The sequence below is a fragment of the Pieris napi genome, chromosome 11 (genome assembly GCF_905475465.1).
Source record: "Pieris napi chromosome 11, ilPieNapi1.2, whole genome shotgun sequence".
In the NCBI taxonomy this organism is placed as follows: Eukaryota; Metazoa; Arthropoda; class Insecta; order Lepidoptera; family Pieridae; genus Pieris; species Pieris napi.
Window position 1 is genome coordinate 4,373,680 of NC_062244.1, and position 24,546 is coordinate 4,398,225.

At 32.3% G+C, this 24,546-nt stretch overlaps 1 protein-coding gene across 2 annotated transcripts in view; it reads right to left on the minus strand.

Annotated features, from left to right (window-relative positions):
- Window positions 1-24,546, minus strand: part of LOC125053797 (unconventional myosin-XVIIIa) — a 170,925-nt gene that overhangs the window by 13,063 nt on the left and 133,316 nt on the right. For both annotated transcript variants that reach the window (XM_047655363.1, XM_047655364.1), the window contains 4 exons: window positions 18,452-18,600; window positions 17,710-17,833; window positions 10,487-10,576; window positions 284-427 (listed from right to left, as the gene is read on the minus strand). In XM_047655363.1, the coding sequence (XP_047511319.1) occupies window positions 284-427; window positions 10,487-10,576; window positions 17,710-17,833; window positions 18,452-18,600 (507 nt within the window). The remainder of the gene's footprint in view (window positions 1-283; window positions 428-10,486; window positions 10,577-17,709; window positions 17,834-18,451; window positions 18,601-24,546) is intronic.

Genomic DNA, 24,546 nt, shown 5'->3' on the forward strand with positions numbered 1-24,546 from the left:
TGTCCATACCTTTGAGTTTATAAGATTAACTATAAACTATGTAATCTGAGGCCAAGATTGGCTGTTTTGTAAAAAAATATTTGCCTAAGGTTGATAAATTTGTACTTCTAGTTTAAGATATAGCGAGAACTCTGAAGAATGTTCTGCCCCGTTAATTTATTTTCAATAAGCAAGACAACGATCAAGGCCTGAGTATTCAATATTTATTTGCTAGCACGCTTATGAATATGAAGGAAGAAATCTTATTATCACATAGGGTTATTAACTAATACAAAAAAAATACCTGTTGTAACCGCTGGTTGTTCGCAAGTAGCTCTCTATTGTCTCTTTCTATGCGCAGGCGCTCTGCTGCCTCAGCATCGGCGCGCTCCGTCGCGAGAGCAGCTGCTGATCTCTCCTCAGCCAACTCGCTGCCCACTTCGGATAGCTAAAAATTGTTTACATATTTTATATAAGAAGTGCAAATATACTAAACTTGTATATTAATGGTTACGCCAAAACGATATTCGAAATGTACACATTTTTTATGTTTCTAAAAGTGCTTTTAATATTAAATTTCAATGAAGTAAGTTTTAAGCGTACAGTTTATTTCTTAGAAATGTACATTAATAATTTAAATGACACAGCGTTTCTAAGTGTAAATGTTAATGTACAGTTTTTTATATCTCTGAATTGTAGGATATATCATAATATTTACAATACTATAGAGTCGAGAATTCATTACAGTGAACAAAAAAACTCTAAAGCAAACTTAAAAACGGTGTTGGTAAAACAAGAATCGCCGGATGCAAGAAATATTATCTGCAAATAGCAATTAATGTGTCGCAAAATTAGCTTCACTGTAAAGGTTAAGTTTAACAGGTTTTTTAAATTATTTTCACGTCCTTGAAGAAACCAGTCGTATATCAGTCAACGACATTGAACAATTATGCAATTTAAATTAACGTTTTGGCACTAACGCAAATCGCAAGGGAAAATTACTATTGCAAAGCATTTACATTGTACTAACTACTAGTAGTGTTTATAAAAATATCGTTAGATTCGACGAACGAAGAAGACCACTTCTAAATTTGATTAAATAATTAGTTATAATATGATAGTTAATACTTAAAATTAACATCGGTATGGTCTAGTCCAGTGGTTTCCAACCTTCTTTTGCCATGCATACCATAGTTTTTCCAAACCTCTTTTTAATAAAACATACATAATGTTTAATATTTAAAAACTTAATTGTTCACTTAAGAAACTTAAATTAAAGGTTTTAGCTTAACTTTTTTTTGAATAACTGAAATTCCAAAGAATTTTAATAAATTTTCGTATAACCCCTTCATAAATTTTCCTCTTACGAGGCGTGGGACCCACGTTGGAAACACTAGTCTAGACGTACCAAATCTACCTATATAGTGGTAGAACCAGAATATTCAAGATCTTGAATTGGACAGCTGCAATTACAAGTTTGTTTATTACCATTTATAACACGGTATAAGACCGACTCTGAGTACACGTATTAAGTCCAAAATTCAGTTCTTCGCAAGCAAAAATCATCGATTTAATAGAAATGGATTTACTTTACTAGGATATTGTATTCCTGTTTTAGTAGATAGTTTTAGATTTAATTAGCCCCAAAATAACAGTCTGTAAGATAAAATTACACTGTATTCTTTGTAACTTCGCTACTTAGATGCTAGATTTTCATATGAGAACTTGTCATTAGAGTGCTTTTCATAACGCACACGATAATGACACACAGCGAACTCATGTAACACGATGTAAAGATTATGGTATAAGACGTCACGTAATATAACATATTGAAATGAGATGGTGAGGAAATTCTGGCTCACGATCGCTTATAATTTATTTATTCAAGCGTTAATTGAGTTGTTTTACATTTACAAAAATAGTTATTAAAAACTTGAAAAGAACGCCTGAAAATTTATAAGTAATAAAACAAAGTTTTTCATGCCAATTATAAAACTATAACGGGTTATACATATAATAAAACGAAAAAGTGCCACGTCTGTATGGGAGTATGAATACGATAAACGCGTACCTTGTATGGTGTCTGTTTTGTCGGTGTATAATCTATTATGATTTTATATAAATTGACTGAAATATAAAGAATATTGTGGAAGAGCTCCAGAGAATGTTCTACACGAAGACACCCAAAAGACCTCCAAAAGCCTCCGGCCAAAGGTTTTCTTAAATAATTATTAATTGTTTAATATGGCGTACTTCAACAAAACTTCTTTCACATTCCAATCAGATATGTGCCGTTAAGTAATTATTATGAATGAAGCCCTAACGAGCTAGTAATCATTCAAATGAAGATAGAATTGGATCGTCGACGCACGAGTGGGAGGTCCAGTAACAATGATTTGATGAATTTGCATTAACTGCATAGCGTTGCTTGCCAAATGCTATTCGGTATTTCCTTTCGGTTCAAATTAAAGCACTACACTGAACAATATGAAAATGTTAGACCGAACAGTGATACATTACAGTACAATATATAGATATGTTATTGTTTAGTTTTATAAACCAGACTTTAAAAATGCCCATGGATAAATAGTGTCTGTCTGCTTTCACTCGTTTAAAATCTAAATCTTTCAATTAACCTCTATTTATATGATAAGTAGTGGAAATAATGCAAAATAAACACCTAAAAATTTGCCAAATATTCAAAACATGGGGAATATATCACAACCCGCCGCTCAACATTGAAAAAAGTTTGGCAAGCGTCGCTCTATGCGGTAACAACGGAGGGCCTTTCCAAGCGCCACGACGTAAAATTATACTAAAATACTCAACGTTAATTTATTATCGTATGTATTCTTATCGCATTCCTCTGTAAATATCACAAAAATTTTATTTCTGTGATTCACTAACCTCGTCCATTTCGGAGACAGTTGTTCTATCTTCTGAAATTCCTCTTGATGACATGCTGCTAGCTCTACTTCCTGTACGGCTGTACAATGTGAAGCCTTTAATCATGATATTTGTCGCTGATTTTGATCTACCAACTTTTCGTTTTACTCCATCATAATACATATCCAAGTCCGGTTCGTCTTTATGGCCCAATCGTCGCCACTCATCCATTATGTGATCAGTGCGTTTCAAGAAGTTATCTATTTTATTTGATAAGTAATTTGAAGATGTACCTTCTTCTAAGTAAGCTGGTTGCGGCTTGAACTTTTGCCGAACCGGTTGCTTTTTACAACCCAAAACAAAAGATAAGTTCGCATCAAATACTACGGGTGCTTGTTCTTTGGACCGCAATTCTTTTAAATCGACGCTGTCAGATCTATCACAGCTTTGAGGATATATTCTCCGCGGTGTCGGGCTTCTAAGAGATGAGTTCATGCTAGAAGATCTCGAGAGAGGTACAAAAGTAGCATTGCTGCTACACGTAGAGTACTGGCTAGCAGAACTTTTGATGCTACTGTAGCTGGCTGGACTAGGAGAGCGCGATATTATCATGCTACTAGAACTATGTCGTTTCGCTAGTTCAGCTATTGAACCTGACTCCACGGATACCGATAAATTTCTTTTGCATGGGCTGGGTGATTTGATGCGTAAACTCTCTGGAGTCTGAGGTATCACACGAACTTCTTTTAAAGGCTTAGTTACAAAAAGCTTTTTACCAGAAATGAGGGGCGTGGGCATTTTTGGTGAAATCTTCTCTTCAAAATGAATAGGCAATGTTTTTGCCTTTTTTATTGGTAAAATGGGTCTGCTCAGTGGTGGTTTAGGTGGTTTTTTCTGGGTGGGATCCAAAATGGGCGGCGAAAGAGGGCCATTTGAATTCGGCGAGAGATGGCCGTTAGTTGGGTTAGTCGTTCCATTAGTTCCGTTATGATTTCCATTGATGCCTTGGGGGATCTTGACACTGATTTGTTTGTCCCTTGCAGGGACGCTTAGATGAGGCATGTTCTCTCAAGCGACGCGTTTACGTTTCCTAGATAGGCGGAAGTATTTCCCACGGTAAGAGTCCAGTGCCATTTCACAGTGCAGTATTATTGTCACTAGTGATCGGGATGTGTCGAGACATTGGTTGGAAATAGAACCGGCGTGTGAGGGATCCGCGATCGCACTGCGCTTGCTAACTCGGTCGCTGGGCAGTCGCCCGCGCAACTATTTTGGTTTACGTAGATGTCGAAGTGCACGCACGACCGACGTCCATTGGACCTTTATTCGCCATCAAACAAACAACAGTCACTCACATTTCACATACCAAAGATAACGCAATTAGATTAATTGAAGATAGTTCAGAAAAATTGTTGACTAGCTTTTTAGCTATAAATTTCACTGAAACAGCTACATCTTTCCTATATCAGTAGGTACACCAACACCTCGACATTTAATTAACAATTTGGTGAGAATAATTCTCTTGTATTGCCAATATGGAGACTGAACCAATACTGAACATGTTGAAAGCCAATAATGAGACAAAAGACTTACCCTTGAAACGACTTTATATAAACAAAAACTAGACTCATAAACATAGCGGTTTGAAAAATTTGACTTGACAGTTAATGAATGCCAATCTACGTAAAATAAATAAAACGCTAAAGCGAGTTTCTCAATACATGCTTAAAATACTGATATTGTTATATATTCATAACTGTATTCTACATGATCGGAAGTTTGTTTTCCGACAAAAAACTTATACAAGAAATCATAACTTTCCTAAACATTTTGATGGTACAGAGTATAGACTAAAGACTATACGTATAGAGTATAGACTACGGAGTAAGAGTCGAAATGTACTTATGCGTGCTGCTTACGTTTTCAGTGACCTTCAGTAGTCGTTTCCGGTTCTAACTGAATTGAGATATATTTTGTGATTTATGTTCGTATTATCGCTTAAACAAATTTTCGTTTATCAAATTCGCTAATGCTAAATAGAATATGATGATTTGAGAACTGGCAGTAAATGTAAAATTAGAAGCATTAATATTTATATCTTTAATGACGAATCACAAGTGTACATTGTGTTACCTACGTGAATAAATGATTTTTGAATTTGAAAAAAATTTGAATTTTGAATAAAAGTTGTCTATATCTATGAACTGCAATTTTTATAGGTTTTTGCATTTGTCTGAGCCTGCTTTTCCTCAAATGTTTATGCTGCTCCCCATCAACGTCTAAAGTTCATAAATAGGTAATAGTTTATTTGTAAATATAACAATATTTATATGCCTACCATCATACATTCTAATGTATGTTAAAAACTAAACTCCATAAAAAGTCAGTCTAATTTTATATTTTACAATAAATTAAATAATTAAGTTGTGTCCACGCTTTGATAAACAGACGAGTAAGGTGTGATTTGATTGATTTTCTATTCATTAGGAAGTCGCGAATCGCAAGAATCTTAGTTAGAATAAGAAATAAACAAAGTCGTCTGCCAATACGTAAGCTTTGCGCTGTACCGATACCCTACATCCGTCACTATTATGTAACTGATGCGTAACTATTTTCTTTTAACAGTTATATTTTTAGAACTATCGCCTGATTTATACATGTGTCTATGGAAATTTCATAAGACTGTCCTTCATAATGGACAACCACATATATTGTTCCGCGCCTTGTTATTTGTTTAAATAAAATAAAAAATAAAATCTTAAAATAACATAATAAATTGCAAGGGTAACGTAGAACGTATTTTCAAGCCCACCTGGGATAATATGTATAAAAACGTTTATTTTATTGTTGTAATGTTTTCGTTTGGTTTTTTGTATTAATAGATTTTTTTAACACGTGTATCCCGTCAGGAACTAAAGTCAAATCCCTTAGTGATTTTTGCTTTAATGAGGCACTTTCTTACAAAGCTGATAAAATTAGACGCAGTAATGTGGTTTCAAAACAGAAACATATACAAAATATTTCTCTCGTATTTTCTTGGATCGTAAAAAAATACAGAAATAATACGACTTGAAAACAGCAAATATATTCTTTTAACAAAGAAAAGTAAACAACACCTTAAAGTTACAACCAAAACACTTGCATTAATACTTCAGAATCACACGATAATATAAATCCAATGACGCAAAAGCGTTAAATAATAAATCTTACCAAAGTTTCTGGCATACAAAATATTATTTGAATATATATTTGCAACAAAAACTTCGCTTGAGAACACGTCAAAGGCTCTGTTCACAAACTGAGATACAATGAAACATCCTGACTATAGTTAGAACCAGTTAGGTACTAAGGAGTGACCATGACTGCGAAGACAGAGAAAATTAACACTTATTACTTGATAACTATCACTATATACGTCAAAATTGGATAGCAGAGGGTCAAACGCAATTCGGTTAATACAATCATTTGCTGATAGTGGTGAATTATATTTGTTACTGTTTTATATATACAAAAAGAGTTTGAACGCTTAAAATCACCATAGATAATGCTGTATTATTTAGTATGTGGCAGTACAAACTATTATTGGAAATATTAACTATAAATAAAAATACAAAATCGACTAACGGAAACCACAGTTGCCAATCGAGCAATCCCTCAAAGATCCTATGGAAGCTTATAATAATAATAATGTTTAATACGGATTTCCATTTATCTGAATTTCGTCGAAGCAAAAAAACATTAACGTTATATATAGAAATCTGGATAAACAAACAAATGAAGGTCGTTTAATAATAACGCATTAATTTAAATTTATGTATGCGTAATAAATACTTCTCATTAAAAATGTTTATGTGTATATTACTTATTCGTAATGCAATTTCAATATCTAAAGGTTATAAGTAAATATTATTCATAAAAATTAGTTAAGGAATGCATCCTTGAACCATATATATTTTCAATGCAACCTAATTATGTCAGAGGCGTGGGAAGAAACAAATTTTTATAATGTACTGACATACAATATAAAATAGCATGCGACCTAATTTTTTTTACTGCAATTATTGAGGACATCCGAATTTTGGCGAATTTTTGTTTCAGTTTATAAATATTAGTAATCTAAATATATCAAGTTAAAAATCATTCAAACAAATTCAAATTAGTTTTAAAAATGTATTCTTGGTGAGTAGAATAGCTGATTTGTAATTTTATTTGGTTCCCAAAATCGCTTCTATGTATGTACAAAGCTAGCAGATAACAAATCTAACTACAACATCAACAAATTTTCGAGTGCACACGATATTTCTGGATATATTAATCATCGAAATTGGGACATTCACGCTTCTGCGACGCGAGTGAATTGACCGAGACGTTTAACATTGGATTTAAGACAATATACATAACTAAAATATTAAATTAACTAATCTTCTGAATATGTAAAAATATAACTTTTTAATGTAAATAAATAATAAGCCTAGTTTTCACGATGTACATTGATTAGTATAGATACTCGCTAATTACAAGCAAAAAGTATTTGAATTATTTTATGTTTGTCCTCAAGAAAAATGAGCCAATACGTCGTAAACGTAATGACAGAAAAATTCATTCAACATTTTTAGCGTAACAATTGTCATCTATTTTAAAACTTTTGTTTGCCAAACATCTACGAATGTGTTATTGAGTTTGTTATTTGGAATAAGACTAAATCAATTTTGATCTATATTAACTGAGATGGAAATCATAACTTTATCTTATTTGCTAATATTGTCCCGCTATATAATTTATTAATAAAATTTAGACAATGATATTTAAAACCCGTCATAGTTTTAATTTTATCACTTACAAAAACTGTAATTAAGATATCACTAGCTCGTACAGTGAAGGAAAACCAATCATCGTGAAAAACCAGCATGTCTTTCCCTCGGATTCAAATTTAAGACATAATGGACTAATAATGGACAATGCCACTCTAATGAATTCAGTCTATAAAACTGAATAAGGCAAGTCTTTACCGCAATATTATTAAGTGTGCGCAATGCACGCTAAGTGGTAAATCTCTGAGGAAAACATCGGGAGTCATACATATCATTACGTGACGATTTTGAGTCTTACCATTAGACGCAACAACGACACATCACAGTAGGTTGATCACTTACATGCCTATACAGAAAAGTGCTGACGAATAAAGATACAGAAATCCAAGACCAAAGACCGTTCTTGTTTTATACCCATACATAATTACTCACATGCATATACGCAGTATCTTTACACTGTTATATATATTACACAATGTATAAATCCAAATTCTTCAGAAAAACAGTGAGCTTAACTCTCCACTGAAGTACTAAACATTGTAACGAGAAATCCTTGGTTAAAGGCGAGCTAGAATATCTTATTGATGTACAGTCACAGTAAAATTATAAAATTGAAATGTATTTACTATTTTGCGAGGACTAATAAGTGTTTATCCTTAACTCGTAGAATAGAGGTTGTTCAGAATAACGCAGAAGAATAGATTGATGCTTTGATTTAGTAAATATTACACGCGAATGTAATCACGAGCCAGTTAGCCAGTTATATATGTATAAACAATTATATGAGATTCAGTATAATTGTTCAATGCAAATATTATTGCAACAATCGTGATTATTAAAAAAACATATTTATTGCTATTCATTTAATTTAATGTTGTAAAATAGCCTAAACCGTACTCAATGAAAAAAACATAAATATGTACATGTGTTCAATGCCCGGTAAAACAGATGGCGCTGATCATCGTTTACCTCGTCTTTCACAACAACTAAATCAGCGCCATCACTATTTATTAGTTCAATACAATAATTTGCATCAAAAATAACAAATTAAAGCACCGTTAACCGTTTATTAAGTTAGTAGTAAGGGCGACCCGACGGAATAACATCTTACTTCGGAAGAATTTCTGAAGGTGACGTAAAAAGTAATTCTGTTTAATAATACTTATTCTGAAATCGTGTGAAGATAAAAATGGCCTTTTGTTCTTGACTGTCTGTCATAAATTACGTTCCTCATCACTGAACATCATTGACGATAATCAAAAGCCATTGTTTGCATTCGTAATCAATACGCATTGGGAGAGATTTATTGTTTTTGTGAAGGTTATACTTTAAAATGCTGAAATATTTAGTAATTACTATCCATAAGGATTTGGCCTATTTAAAAGTTTTGGTACATGTCTCACAGTTCATGGTAGCCCCACTAGATGGCAGTATTGACAAAAATACGATTGTCAAACTTGGAACTCGGGTTCCAAATTTAAATTCATATTAGAGCAGTCTAATGAGCATTTAAATATTATAGAAAGAGAAACGTGGACACAGTGATGTATTTTGTTTTTAATATTTTAAGATTATTAGACCTTTCTTAACGATCATTATAGGGAAGCTTTGACAAAGCGGTAACATACGAATTGACTGTAACATTGGTGTACTTTAGATTTATTTATTTTGAAACAAGTAAATTACGATAAAAGTATGGACAAATTTATATTTAAGATCCCTTAGGATGATCCTTTGAGGGTATTATTTATAAATTTAAGTAATTATTTGTATTTGTCAATAAAAACTTATGAATAAACCTAGACCCTTAGCAAGTGGGTTGTTTTCAATGCTATAAATACTCAGACTAATCAAGCGCAAGATTGGAAAAATTAAACGATTTCTCAGGCACAATTGACGGCAAAAACTAGTCTTAATCGAAACTTGTTTCGAGATCAAAAAACTTGTAGATTGGTCGGCTTTTGCTTGTTTATTAATGACACCTGTGAGTGTCATTGACATTAGCCGAGGTGCACAGGGACACAAATTTAAGCGTGTGACAGTTTTGACAAATTATACAATCGACAAAATCATCCTAGTAGACCTGGAAACTGCAGACTTTACAAAACTCTCTTCGATCGGTAGCTCATGTTTGAGCGTTATAGTCAGCATGGAAACATCTGCAACTATCCCTTTGCAGCATCTCCATAATTATTACAAGGAGTAGGTTAAATATTAATTAGATCTTGGATTAAAGATATCGTGTAGCATCTTACGCAATTTAATATAGATAAAACGCCGATAGATCAATTCCTTAAAATCTCAGAAATTAAGCCATTTCACAGAAATAGGAACTATTGGACAAGAACCCAATAACAGAAGTCATAAGTTAAATAATTCCGTTTCATATCCAGTTTTCTATAGAAGCTGTGCGCACTTATATTCCCAGACTTTTTATTCAATTCAATTGGTTCACTGAGGAAATTATAACTTCGTCTGTCGCTCTTTTGTCACGTGAGATGTATCTTCTTTACTTATTGCGTGAATCGAAGACTTATTTTAGACGTTACGTTAGAATAATTTATAATGTATTCAGTTAATATCATCTCTTTTTATAGAAAAATACATTTAATAATTTAAAGCGTCATTCAAATTATATTTCAACGTATAAGAAACATTTAAAATGTCTTAGTAATTTAAAGTAATTAACTTTACTATAATAAGCTACCTAGCTGCTTGCTTAACTCATAATTTGTCTCGATTTAGTTACTTCACGTATTAAATTAGAGCGTGATCAACGGAAACATTCTAATAATTTATTTATTACTTACTTTATTTTCAACTCGTTCGGACTCGTTCTTGTAATGTGTCTTCTCGTTTTCCACCCTTTCCAACTTCGCTTTAAGTGTCTCCAATTCTTCCTGCAAAACGTACAAACAGATATTAAAAATCATGTAAGGTGTAAAAACAAAACGATAAATCCATTGAAATTGATAGAATATAAGTTTCATAACAAGTTTCTACGGAAGTTGATGCATCACACCAACTGGATTTACAGTGAGAAATTGCATGAGGGAATAATGTCTAATAAGGTGTACACCATAAAGGTTAGATTTGTGTGTGAAGACACGGAGAAAGGCGTCAAATTGATGTGTTCAGGAAAAGTATTTTATGCGCGCATTCATGTGGTAGATTACCGAGACAGGAAATATGCAACATTGTTAAGAAGATTTAATTGATAACTGTCGTATGGAATTAAATTCCTATACTTAGCTTTCTAATCAAATATTTAATACTAATATTTATCAATCTTACTAGTTAGCACTTGATTACGTCTAAATTATTTCTACTAAAATATAGAACAAAGACTATTGTTTTAAATTACACTAATCACAAACTTCGTAAAACTTGCGACGAAACCTATACCGAATACCAATTAACTTACTAGCATGTGCCCGCGACTTCATCTGCGCAGGATTAAAATAATATTTGTCGAAATGTTGTAGCGTGAATGATTAAATTTACTTCAAATACCAGAAGCGATAAAAGTATCTATTTTCATTTAGGAATCAATTTATTACTACCAAATGTGCATTTGAAATGAATTATCAATTTTTATTGTAGTTATGGCTCACTATTTTCTCTATAATGGCTAAGACATAAGATATTACTATACTACGGGCTTACGGACTATTCAAGATAAACATTTCCATATGTGTAACCCTAGTGCGTACTTTTGGCAGCGCACGCCAGAATACCTCGCAGATGGTAGATTTTTTCGTACTTACTTGATATTTTGGACAATTCACACAATATCTTTCTAAATTGTAGCCTATATGTTCTTCTGATGTATACGCTACATTATTGTAAAGTTTCATTAAAATCCATTCCGTAGTTTTTACGTGGAGGAGTAACAAACATCCATCCATACTTCAAAACTTTCGCGTTTATAATATTAGTCGGATAAATGCAAAGTATTACATTTTAGCTTTTTAGAAGTATTATTCCCGTTTATAAGTTCCTAGCCACAAAGCATTGGATAATACGATATTAACCACAAAGTGTGGGAGGAACATAAATAAGGCACGGTTAGTTTACTTGATATAGTGGACGGGCGTCCATAACTCTGATTTTCACTTCCCGGAAACGAAATCTCACTCCATCTAGCATTAATCAATTATTGCCATATTTGCTTTGAAGTACACTTAGCTAGGTCGCTCTAAATCTTAGTTTTATAAATGTGAAACCGAGTAGCATACATACGTCTCAAACAGATTATAGTATTAAGATAATGATTCGTTGAACATAGAGAGAAATAAGCGCGGAAGTATGCAAGAATCAACGGAATGGAAATTGTATTTTTTTCAGCGACAGCTGTGTTTAAAATATTATTGATATCTCGGATTATTTATGTATTTTCAAGATGCTGCATTATAATAATAATATGTCTACTATGGCTTTTGTATGCTGTATCATAAAACAATAAAAACAAATGTTTTGTCTAAAAAATAGAAATAAAAATTTGGGGGTCGGACCACCCTTAACGTTTAGGGGGATGAAAAGTAGATGTTCACCGATTATCAGACTTACTGAATATGCTTAAAAAAATTCATAAGAATCGGTGGAGCCGTTGCGTAGTATGGGAACGAAAATTGTTTAAAACGAGAATTTTATATACATATTAGATTTAGTCCGAGTTCGGTCACGGAATATAACATACATGCCAATCTATTTGTAAAATATTAAAAATATGCAATAAAATGGGAAGATGCTACTATGAAACATGAGTAAATTCAACGTTGCGTCACAATTAAAATTTACAGTTAGTATATCTACTTTGATATGATATACATAAAATAGCATTGTGTTCAATCAACCTGTTGCGGTCTATTTAACTGATCGTTTCACTCATTTACATTATAACTGATGAACACAATGTTTAACGTGTCATCTAGAGACGCTCCTAATATGGGCATCACTTTATAACATACATTTGTATGTACATACATAATTATTTTTTATACAAAATGCACTAAAAATTATTAGGTAAAAATTTTCATAGTTCTATTGATAAGTCTTGGTCAAGAGAATACAATGAATTTAACGATAATTAAATTGTTTATACGTTCTATTTTAGACGTCGATGCAAAAATATAATGAATATGTAATCAAAAAAATCCTGACATCTCGATCATCCATATGACATATCGGTTCACGGACAACGGGCCTTCCAAATAATCAACATTATGAATTTATAAATTCTTCGGTTTTTTTAAACTTAGCAAGACTGACGCAATGGGGGAAATTTTGAAGTTTACTTTTCAAAAGACCTAAAAAGTGAAGAACCCTCTTAACTAACGTAAAGGGAACTATACTAAAAGTTTGTCTAATCTTGCTCTATAATGAACTAATGAAGTACCCAAACAAGCATATTTAACATAATAAATTATCTTAATATTTGTTTTTTTACATACTTACTAAAGTAATATATTCCTAGACAAAGCATACAGTTTTTAATGTAACGGAAACATAACTTATTTCTAGACTGTACGCAAATATAAACAAATAGAAAAGCGTAGAACTATGCCAGACAGAAAAAAAAACTAGTGGTACGACTCGTCCATACTAATAACGATGTCATCTGTAAATAAATCCATGCAGTACTACACGTTAGAAAAAATACGTCTACCAACCTTCATAGATTGATCTAGTACGGGCCCATATTTGTCAAACAATAAGTTTTTTAACCCTATTCCGAGAAATGCGTACTTTTTAGTTTATTTACATACTCGTGGGAACACATCCCGTTATTAATGCATTCTAGTTTGTAGTCTCTGGTACAGTTTTATAGATCGTCATGTTTTTGCCTTGATAAACAATGCAAAGCGTGGTGTTTATAACCTGTACAGAGAATATTCTCTATAGACACAATTAGCGTTGGTTTTACAAATAAATTAATTTGTGTCAACAGTTGAAAATTAAAGTAATTTAATTCAATTTGTATTCATAAGTAATATTAATAAATTAATAAGTGTAAAATATATTTTAAACATTATTATAATTCGACCTTAACCATACCGACTTCGTACATATTTTTTCGCTGACAAGTGTTTTCATAGCAAGGGAAAAATTAAATTATCAAAGGGCTTAAATAAGCGTTATTAATATACATAAATGCGCCTTAATCCGATAAAAAACTAAGCGCTACGTCAATCTACAAAAACTTCTTGACGTCCTATAAGCATGCTTAACTTTTTGTCAGTACTAATCTCGCATGTAAGGCAATTTAATCGAAATACCGTTGAATATATGAAAGTACTAATAACATTCCATACGATTTTGCGATTAGCTTGCGAAGTGCATCTTAGATAATCAAGGGAGCTCGCTGCTATGCGGAAGTCATTTGTTTACGTACAGGTTTAACAAGGAAGACGTAGTAAAAAAGGAATGTATGATAGATTAACGTTTTATGAGACCCAAGTATAATTGCAAAAAGTTACCTAAGATTCTCAGACGATATTCAATTTAGAGGTGTAATTAAAATGCTTTTTATTGACGATTGTGATTACTGTATTTCCTCTATGTATGTATATTCAAGCTAGGTCTTTCCGATATGCATCCCGCAAGATCTTGAATTCTTTCGAATTGTAGAGGTACCTATTTGATTACATTAAGAGATACGGCAATATGTCCACGCCATACTCGAGAAATACTTACCTTAAACATTTGTAATTAATTCTTCATTATTATAAAAAATACAGAAGAAACAAGAAGAAGAACTCGTCTGTTACGTTACTGATTAAATGGACTCCCATTTAATGATTCTAATATCAAATTCACATCCACAAATTACAGATAGATTTTGCTATATATTTTTTTTAAAATCGGAGTTATTTCTAATGTATTTTGGATATAAACAGGGTTTTAAGTTTTCCCATAAATAACAGAATAAAGAAAAAAATACCCGATATACTAACTATGTATATGCAAAATCACAAGCATTACAATATCATATCATCAGTATATAAATAATAATTTAACAACCAACTTTCTATCGTGCTGTTATCGCTTTGTACTATCAGTTAATAAAATCTTAGTTTGGTTGACTGATGTGTAATTATAAACGGGTGCCGGAAGAGAACAAAAAAGGTATATTATTTAAAGATAGGTTTATATATTATCTTAAGGAAAGTTTTATATAAGTATTGACTTCGTCAGCGAGCTTTTAGTAACCTCAGTTGCTCATATAATCAGTTTCTATTCCTAGGAAATTTATTTATCATAAAACATGTCTTATTAAATTACATATATTGTTCTATTTTCAAACTCTATTCATTTGAAATTCATGATTATAATTATACGAGAAATAATCGTATTACAATACGTAATAATATTATATACATATTTGTAACCTTTTTGTTTTTATTAGAACAAGACTTAAGCGTTACATTTAATTATTTTATTTAAAATAATTTTATTATAAAAGTAAAATGCTACGCTTATTTTTACGACACATTAAGTTGTGGTAATAGACAACGCGGGTGGTACCAAAACACGTTTTTTAGTATTACGGTTGAAATTACAAACTTGGTAAAAAATATATATACACATGTTATGTTTACTATAATTAGATGACGAAGAAAAACTATTCAATAAGTTTCTATAACAAGAGCGAAGCTATCTAAACTATCGATATTGGTTTGAAGTCTTAGTTAATTCACAAAAATTCTAGTAACGAAACATTTAGTTCTACGGTTGTTTCACTGATTCTCTTTTCTTTAACAGCAAGTCGATTTATAGTGTAAGTCACCCAGTAATCCCTGCTATTGTAAAGTATCTGACTAAAATAACTGATTTTCACAAGGTTAAGATTCAAAAAGAGGCTTAGCGCTGTCTTATTTCTATACATCAAAATATATTGGATGTTGACATGCGTTCGCAAGTATCATTTCTAAATCTGAGGGTTAGAGCGGTTATAACGGCTACTAAACGAAACTGCAGTGAGAACATAACTTATCCATACAGCGATTTAAGACTGCATTCTCTCAATAAATAAACAATATTGATGACTACATTGAATCGTAAAAGTTGATAATTTGCATCCCTGCAAATGCAGTTTCATTCACCTATAATAAAAGGGTCGATAAACTAACGATTTACTGTTATAAAGAAATAAAACATTAATTGATATAAAAAAGTAATTAATATATATATTAAAAAATATTATAGAAAAAAATGATATTAAACAATTTCCCATAAACTAGTATTTCTATATCAATTAAAGGTTTCAGAGTCCCACGTAGGTACAACGACTTAACACGGTTCTAAGGAATTAAGTTATTAAACCTACGCAATTCATTTAGTCTTGTTGCTGAGGTCACTGACTCTCTAAGAGGGAAGCTCACTTAAGAGGTTACGATCATTTGATAACCTATGAAGTTACGCTTTTTATATTGCAACATCGTCCCTAATTGTTATCAAATTAAGAAACTTAACGGTTTCATTAAATCTGACTTATGGTAGCTATGGGAGCGTTCAAGTATTACGTAACGAATTTTGGGAGGGGGGGGGGGTCCTCTTGTAAAACGTTACGATGCGGGGCGGGGATTAAATTACGCGTTATTGTTAATATTATTTTCGACTTTCCAGTACTTTACACCACATAATGGTAACTTTTGGGTATAAAGAGTCACTAGGTGGTCACGAAGTGTTTTATTATTGGGTACAGAAAAACGTTACGGCGCGTTACATGGGGGGGGGTGTCAATAATCTCCAAAAATTGCGTGACGTAATACTTGAACGCTCCCTATGCAGAGATAAATGTCATTTATATGTTTTGTTGTTATTAGAAAATTTTGAAGATTATTAAGTGGACCTCATTGGCGAATGTTTCATTGTGTGTGCGTAAAAGGTCTTCGTACCTACTCTTCTCAAAGCCCAAATAAGAGAGATATAACCAACTCTAAAATACAGTGAAAAGTACAAATATTGTAATGGTCATTCGTTTACTAATACTAGGAGTAAAACTTTGTATGTATCTGCAAAATCAAAGATTTTTTTTTATATAAACGGGCAGGAGGCTTATCTGGTGTTTGGTAACTGCCTTGCCGGGCTTTTAAGAATCGGTACGTTCTTTTCTTTAAGGACCTTAAGTCGAATTGGCTCGGTGAGCAGCTGATTCTACATAGTGGTTATACGTAGCAAAAACTGCTCTTAAAAAACTCAGTTGTGAAAAGATGGACGTCGAGGTGATACGGGTGGTATTTCGTATTTTGCCTTGACGTCCGATGATGAAACAGCTGCAGGTATTAATCCGAACAACTCCTCAGAACACTTTCTATGGTACAGCAGAAGATGCAGAGATACCCCACATCTCTATGCAACGCCAAGGGATCAATGTCACTATCAGCTACATTTTAACTTGATATTTTGTCATAATCACTTAAAGTCACCTTTCTTTAAGTTCTTGCACGACACTACGTATGCAATTTCACTTTCAACAATGAATACGAAATGTAATTGTAAAAATATGCAATTATTCAGGAAAACAGCAAGCTACGTATTTCATGATTCTCGCTTTTAATTAATTGTATCCGTCATTTATTTATCGTAAATCAAAGTTAAAGTTGAAGAACGAGGATTCTGTCACAATTTATTAGTAACACTAATAAGTTAATTACAAAATAGGTACGCCGATGTAATAGTTTTCTCTTAAATAACCCAGTTATTTAAAATCTGTTATACCTAACGGATCTATTGGCCTGTTTTTTTACTAATTTAATTTTTTTTCTAGGAAAATTAGAATTGTTTTAGAATACAATGTTAAAAATGGGTGTAAATCTAATTAATGATAAGCAACTTTGGATGAGTGTATTTTAGGGCAATCAATAATTTTAAGTTATCCTATGCAGTTCTCAACTATATTACCAATATTTAATACCAAAATTATGATAATTTTCTTAGAGACGCTCACTAAATTACAATATAGCCGAAGACTTGCCATCTCGCAAGCAACCGGTTGCTTATTTCATAATACCGGTCATAACAAGCTTACCTGTGCCTGCTTGAGCTGATGTTCGGTGCGATGCACGGCGAGCAGCGGCGTAACGCGAACCAGCAGCCTCCACCATGGCCAATCGCGAACCGCAAGGAATGCGCGAACATTACGTTGTACGCATCTGGAGATTATCATTATCTTATCATATGCATAGATAAAACATTAATTCAAAACACATAAGAATAAACAACATGTGCTCTGTGTAAGTATTAGGATGTGTTAGTAAAACCCTCTGTATTGTAATAACACTTCTCATTAGACTGGGGAGTGATTGCAGCTTCTGTCGTGCATAATGACTAAGTACATTTAAACTTTGAAACATTAGAACCATTTTTACCCTCTTCGGGATGTTATTTCCAAAATTATCCCTTTGTTTCTAGCATACAATGCAACTACTCTTAGTTTTAAATTACAGATACCGGCAAACTTCTTGAGCATTAAACAAGGGAGTGGGGGAGAGTTTGCGCACCTGGGACACAAACGTCAACTGATTTACCAATCACGTGATCGACACGTCACTCTCCCGCCGCCGCGCACCACTACGCCCCGCCCGCTTCCCAGTGATCCCTAAAAATCGCTTCTGCGCAGGCAAGGACATTTGTTCAAGATTTTTGCCGGTATCTGTACTTGGTATAATGAATTAACAATCTTAAACATATATATAGAAGATTAGCTTAAGACCTAAAACAAAAAGATGTATACATAGGAGCTTATCTACTATCTTATGGTTTAAAATTACCTAGCGGCTGTATGCTGTGTACGGAGTTTTTGTGCCCGTCTGCGCGCGAGCACGCCCCGAGAGCGAGCTTGGAGCCGCTCGAGAACACGCGCGAATGCAGCGTCCCGTCGAGCGTCAAGTTCTCCGACGACGCCGCCGCGGAACATAATCTATAACAACATAATTATTTATTAAACTAAGCTTATAAACACATTAAATAGAATAACACTTAAATTAAGTGTAAAACGAAATTGTGTTTTAAATATTCATTCGATGTACAATCAAATAATGTACAATATTTTCTTATGTTAAAACTTGATCAAACTGCATAAATCAGTTCGGAAATAGGTACTAATAATGTAAACAACAGAGGAACGAACGAATTCTAGTTTCATTATAGTTTTTTTTGTATAAGTAACAAATTATTTTTTAAATGTGCAATTTGTTTCAATACAAACATGACGGGTGATGCAATATTTCATAAAAAGACCTATTAAGATTTTAAAAAGTTACGTAAATATTATAATCGTTTCCATACTTTTACCGTTTAAAATAAACGCGATATAGTGACGTGAAATACTTTTTTTGGCGTATTACGTTCACTTTCACCTGTTGTTATAATTTTGAACTCTGACGTAGCAAAAGGTAATTATGAATATTTTACGGTATTACCATTATGATGTTTGTCTAGATAGCTATTAACATAATATAAAGACATTTAGAGAACTCCACTGAAATACTCTGATTAATTCGTCAAGTACTATACTATAATAATAGTTGTAAGTAATACGTCAAAAACCGCCAGAATTTTATCATTAAATACAGGTAATATTTCATTATTAAATTCCCATCCAAAAATATATTAAGTAAGACACAAATTAAGCCGCTTAAGTAACTGGTATCTTCTTTACATATTCACAGTTCTCAAGCGTCATGAGAAACTCTGTAGAATATTAATTACTCACTCTTCAGTCTTAACATAAAGCGAAAGTTGACGTTAAGAGCATTCCTAGCCCTTAACAAATCGGTCATTTCCTCAACTAGAAGCAATATAGAAGTAACATTGGAGTACATCGAGGTGACCTACATCGGTAACATTTGACAAACTCTATTGTCCACTCGTTTAACTCGTCCTAGTTGTGATGCTAATAAGCCTAGCGATCGGAAATTGTGATTTATAGTGTATCGTAAACATTCATATTTGTTTACAAAATAATGAACGCTTCAAAGCCGTCTAGTCGTTGTACCAAAGTGTTAGGGCAAACAAATGGAAGGCTATGCCTATACAGAACTAATGAAAACTCAACGGTGGTATTGGAAAACTATCTTCATTTTGTTTATTTAGAAAACCTTACAGCCTAGGGTGTATGGGTGTGTATTTTGTGTGTAACTGATTCAATCGGCTTGATTAAGTGACATTATTAAAAAAAATCAGTGGCGCTACGCTTTAGGTCTTGGCCTCAGATTTCTGAATCTGTTTCATGATCATTTTTAAATCTAATAGGCAAGAAGGTGAGCTTCCAGTGCCTGACACACGCCGTCGACTTTTTGGGTCTAAGATATGTTTCCTCACGATGTTGTCCTTCACCGTTCGAGCAAATGTTAAATGCGCACATAGAAAGAAAGTCCATTGGTGCACAGCCGGGGATCGAACCTACGACCTCAGGTATGAGAGTCACACGCTGATGCCACTAGGCCAACACTGCTCACGTAAATAACATTATTTGTTTTGTTTTATTTTCAGTGGATTCAAAAGGAAGACGTGTTTGTGTGCTCAATCACTTATCGCATCGTAAGCAAAGTACTACGTATTTATAATTAGGAACTATCTAGATACTGTATTGTTTAATATATAAACAATATTTTAAAGTTTACGTCCAGTAAGACTATATTCACTAAAAGAATAAAGAACGACTATTTTTACAGAATTATTACAATATGTATGTGTGCATACTTTTTGCTATCAAGTTTCTTGTAACGGCACCTGCTACTTGAAGCCTATCAAGATGGTTGGGTTTATATTCCTGTTATAGCTAATATAGGTACAGTTTATATTATAATAAGTAATTATTCAATTAAATTGGAAAAATCGAGCATGTTAAAAAATAAATGCAAAAATGGACTTAATTAAAATAACATAAATTAGTATGATATAAAATAACAGTATTGAGTATCTATGATATATAATCAGAAGTTATAGTCGAGATTATAAACGCATAACTATATAAGTAGTCATTAAAATGATAAGCTGTTTGAGGCTAAAAAAACGTGCCTGACAATACTATTTTTCACCTGCTTTGAATGATGGGTTTTTAGTATTTAACTTCCCTATTACGCCATTATTACTGTTACTCCGTTTCAGCGCCATTACTAACTGCAGGCTTTTATTTATTTCCCAGTATTCTAGCTGAATAAAGAACTGATTCTCTGAACGTGGTCCTTGGTGTAAGCAATAGCCGAGCGCAGTTTATTCTCCAAGAGTAACACCAAAACTTGTGTTACACTTATTACTAACGTTATCTTACTTCTTTCCTTGTTTTGATAATAGTTGCAGGTGCTTACAAACATTTAAAAATATGAACATAATAATAGAACTGATAGTAAATGTTTAGAAGCATTAATTTTTTACCAACGTTCATAAGTCTGAGGTTACCTTCATGATACTGGATTTTTAAATTCCCAAACGAATAAAAGTTGGGGTGTACAAAATAATAATGTAGCCTATTTTCAACACCCCAGCCTCAGTGTAATTATCATCGTCAATATATGCTTGATGACCGATTGAACTTTATCAAGGTTGGCGCCAATCATGCAATAAATTCTATTTAAAGTTATGTACCTACTGGGTTATTGATAAGTCAAACGTGACTTTCACGACATTCTCTATGATTATCAGTTATATGTGAAAACTATTTTAAAGTTACATTACGCTGTGTTAGTACACTTATTAGGTCACAATTGTAGTCTATTAAACGTAACGATTGCTTATTTGTTACCTAATACTACTTTCAACCAGTTTTCGTTTTATTTCAATGTAACTATGATAAATAAAAATGTCTTTGAAATTTATAGGTAACCACTACTTTAAATTAAAATACTCTCCCTCCCAATTGCTTATTGTTTACGAGAGCGGGCGAAGTATAATAAAGTATAATAAAGTATTAAGTTAGCAGTACAGAAATGTATTTAAATATTAATCCGAATAGTGAAAAGCAAAAACGTAATATGTTTTAATTTTAGGTCAACTTGTGTAGTACTTGTGTGTAGGTTAATCGCTTTCTATATAAACACCATTATTTACCATCTTAACGGCAAAGCAAGCTGTGCGATCATCATGGCAATATTGCACGCTCCACATAGTTATAACGTAATTTTTTTTAAAAAAGTACTAGGCTGTGTCTATCACGCGTGAAGATGCTCTATTCTACCGACAAACTTTCTTCTGGATTTTGGCCTTAGATCACAGGCACATGCAGAAGATGAACCGTCCATGGTAGGCTCTAATACTTGCCTTGTTTAGTTATAATATTACAATTTAAATCTTCTTACTTATGATGCTTTGTTATGGACAGACTGAGGTTATCATTTATTGTTTAGTTTAGTTTCCATTTTTTTTTAATCATTCCAAGATGATTTTCATGTCTTATATAACTTTTTTATTAATGTTTGAATTTACTTTCGATTAATAGCGTGCAATATAAGGCCTAATACAGAATAAAACCATTTGTAAATAAAGTCACTCGCCGCGCTTCAATTAACAAGTGTTTTTATTAAATAAATACGCATTAAGAATTAGTAATAACAAAGTCCTGATTTAGACAAAGGACAGAAATATCTATTAGAAGAACCTTTAAATAAGGAAAATATCATGATAATTTCAGTTTTCATATCCATCATTATTCTGCAATGATTTTTGTAATTGTCGTCGAAGCAAGTACTACCACAATTTTATACTTCACGAACGAAATGTCATCTTATTGTCAGTGATCAGTCTTTAAAGGAACGTCCACTAACACGCAGCAATAGATGTTGAATGTACATACGTCAAAATTTATAGCAATTTAAATGCCTGATATCACAGGAAAACAATTATACATAATCGAAGTTAATGTTTATCTTCGTATCTGATTCCGTGAAACAATGGCCGACATTCATTCGATATTTGAATGGAACTAAAAAACTGTAGAAACGACGAAAACAACATTTCAGCTGTCTGAAGGTTTAAAAACATGGCAATTGTTTTAATTTCTGCAAAGCATTGTTATCAGCAGGAAAATTGAAAAATTAATTAAACATGTAAAAGTAATTTCCTCTAGATACAAGGATTATGTGACCTTTAAACTAAGATGACGTAATTACCTTTAAATTTAAACTAAAATTTATACTTTCACGTGTTATGATATATTCTATTTAGGTAAGTGTTTAATATAAAGAATTTAATTTTTAAACACTTGGGACTTCTAGTGTTATATTTAGAGTACACACACATAATAGTTACTACATGATAACATAATTTTGGCATTTTTAAATAAATATAATTAGATTTAGGACTAAGCATGTCAATAAGTAAGTGTGTCCGCAAACGCAAAAGAGGAAGACAATTTAGAAGGTGGATTGATTGATTAACTTTTAAGATCTAATAACTCTTTGTTTCATTTATATAAAAAAATATCTAACAGAAAAGATAGAAAATCGAGTAAGATAACATTTAAATTGCCGAACCTTTTATCGCTTTAAACATAGTGTTAAAGTTTCTGGGAAGTATTGCACATCATTAAAATTCTAAACAGTAAATGAAATCAAATGCCTTAACGGACCATGTTTATTATTCAGCGTCAACACAACATATTTGCACGACAACACCGATCGAATAAAGGCAAAATTTTCGATTTTACACGAACATCGATCTTTGAACCAAGTTTTTTGGGTTCATAAGTAATTCTAAGACAAAGGCATGAGACAAAAACACATCCGCATTAATTATAATATTGTTGAAATTTTCTGTTTCTCACGTTATCTCATTAACGTACATTAAATTCTTCGAAATTCGAGTTTAGTTTAGATGATTCACATGATGGTACATAGTATAAGGAATAATATAGGCAAGCTTTTAACTATTTATTTTATAGAAAGACTACACTGGATGAAAATGTCTAGACAAAATTTTATAGTGTTGATTGTTTCTATAATAATAATTCCCACTTTTACCTCCTTTCAGAAGAACGGGTTTTGGCCAAAATTCTTGATATCGCTCTTGCTTAATAGGAGGAACCGATTCCTCCCCTCACAATTTGAATGAAATTTTCAAATCAGTGTTTTATAAAGATAACAATCACAAAGAGATTATTTTTATATATTATAGTCTAGTCGACAAGTTGAAAATGGAACAAAATAGAGATACTACTCCTAAAATTATGTGCGATAGCTCATTGGATCCGGAATGACGTCTAGAAAAATGTGCTAAAAGCGTGTATTAGCACATAAAAAATTGCAAAAGTTATAGACCATTAAAGATGAAAAAATAATGGCATTTAGTTTTTTGCCAATATTTAATAAACTATTAATATTTAAGAAATTTCAAATAAAGATTCTGAAAGAGGAGGAAATTTCCAACAAAAAACTCCTGACTCCCGAAACTCAATCTCCATTATTTATAATGTTAATTTAACGCTGAAAATAGGTCTGCGGTTGACATTTTTAGGATTCGCGCGTGGCGTCAAAAGCGACTACGGCACATTAATTAATTTATTTAAGGTATTGAATATTTTTTTTTAAATTTGAAAAAAATATGGTGTGTTTTGAACACTATAATTAATTTATTCCCGTTGAAAATTTTACTTAAAGTTAATTTTTCAACAAGTTAAATAATTGTTAACTAACGAAATTTTCTCGAACGACCGTCTTAATTGTAAGTGAAAAAAAATGTTTAAATAATGGTCGTAAAAATATTTCGCTTCGTAGAGCCTTTCTTACATACATACTTAACAAGATCGTGCCATAAAAGTTAAAAAAATATTTATACTTTGTTTATAACATTTTTTTTACTTAAACAAAAACTTAAAAATCCATGTAATGATGTTAAAAAAATTTTTTTTTTTCTAAATCATCATATAATC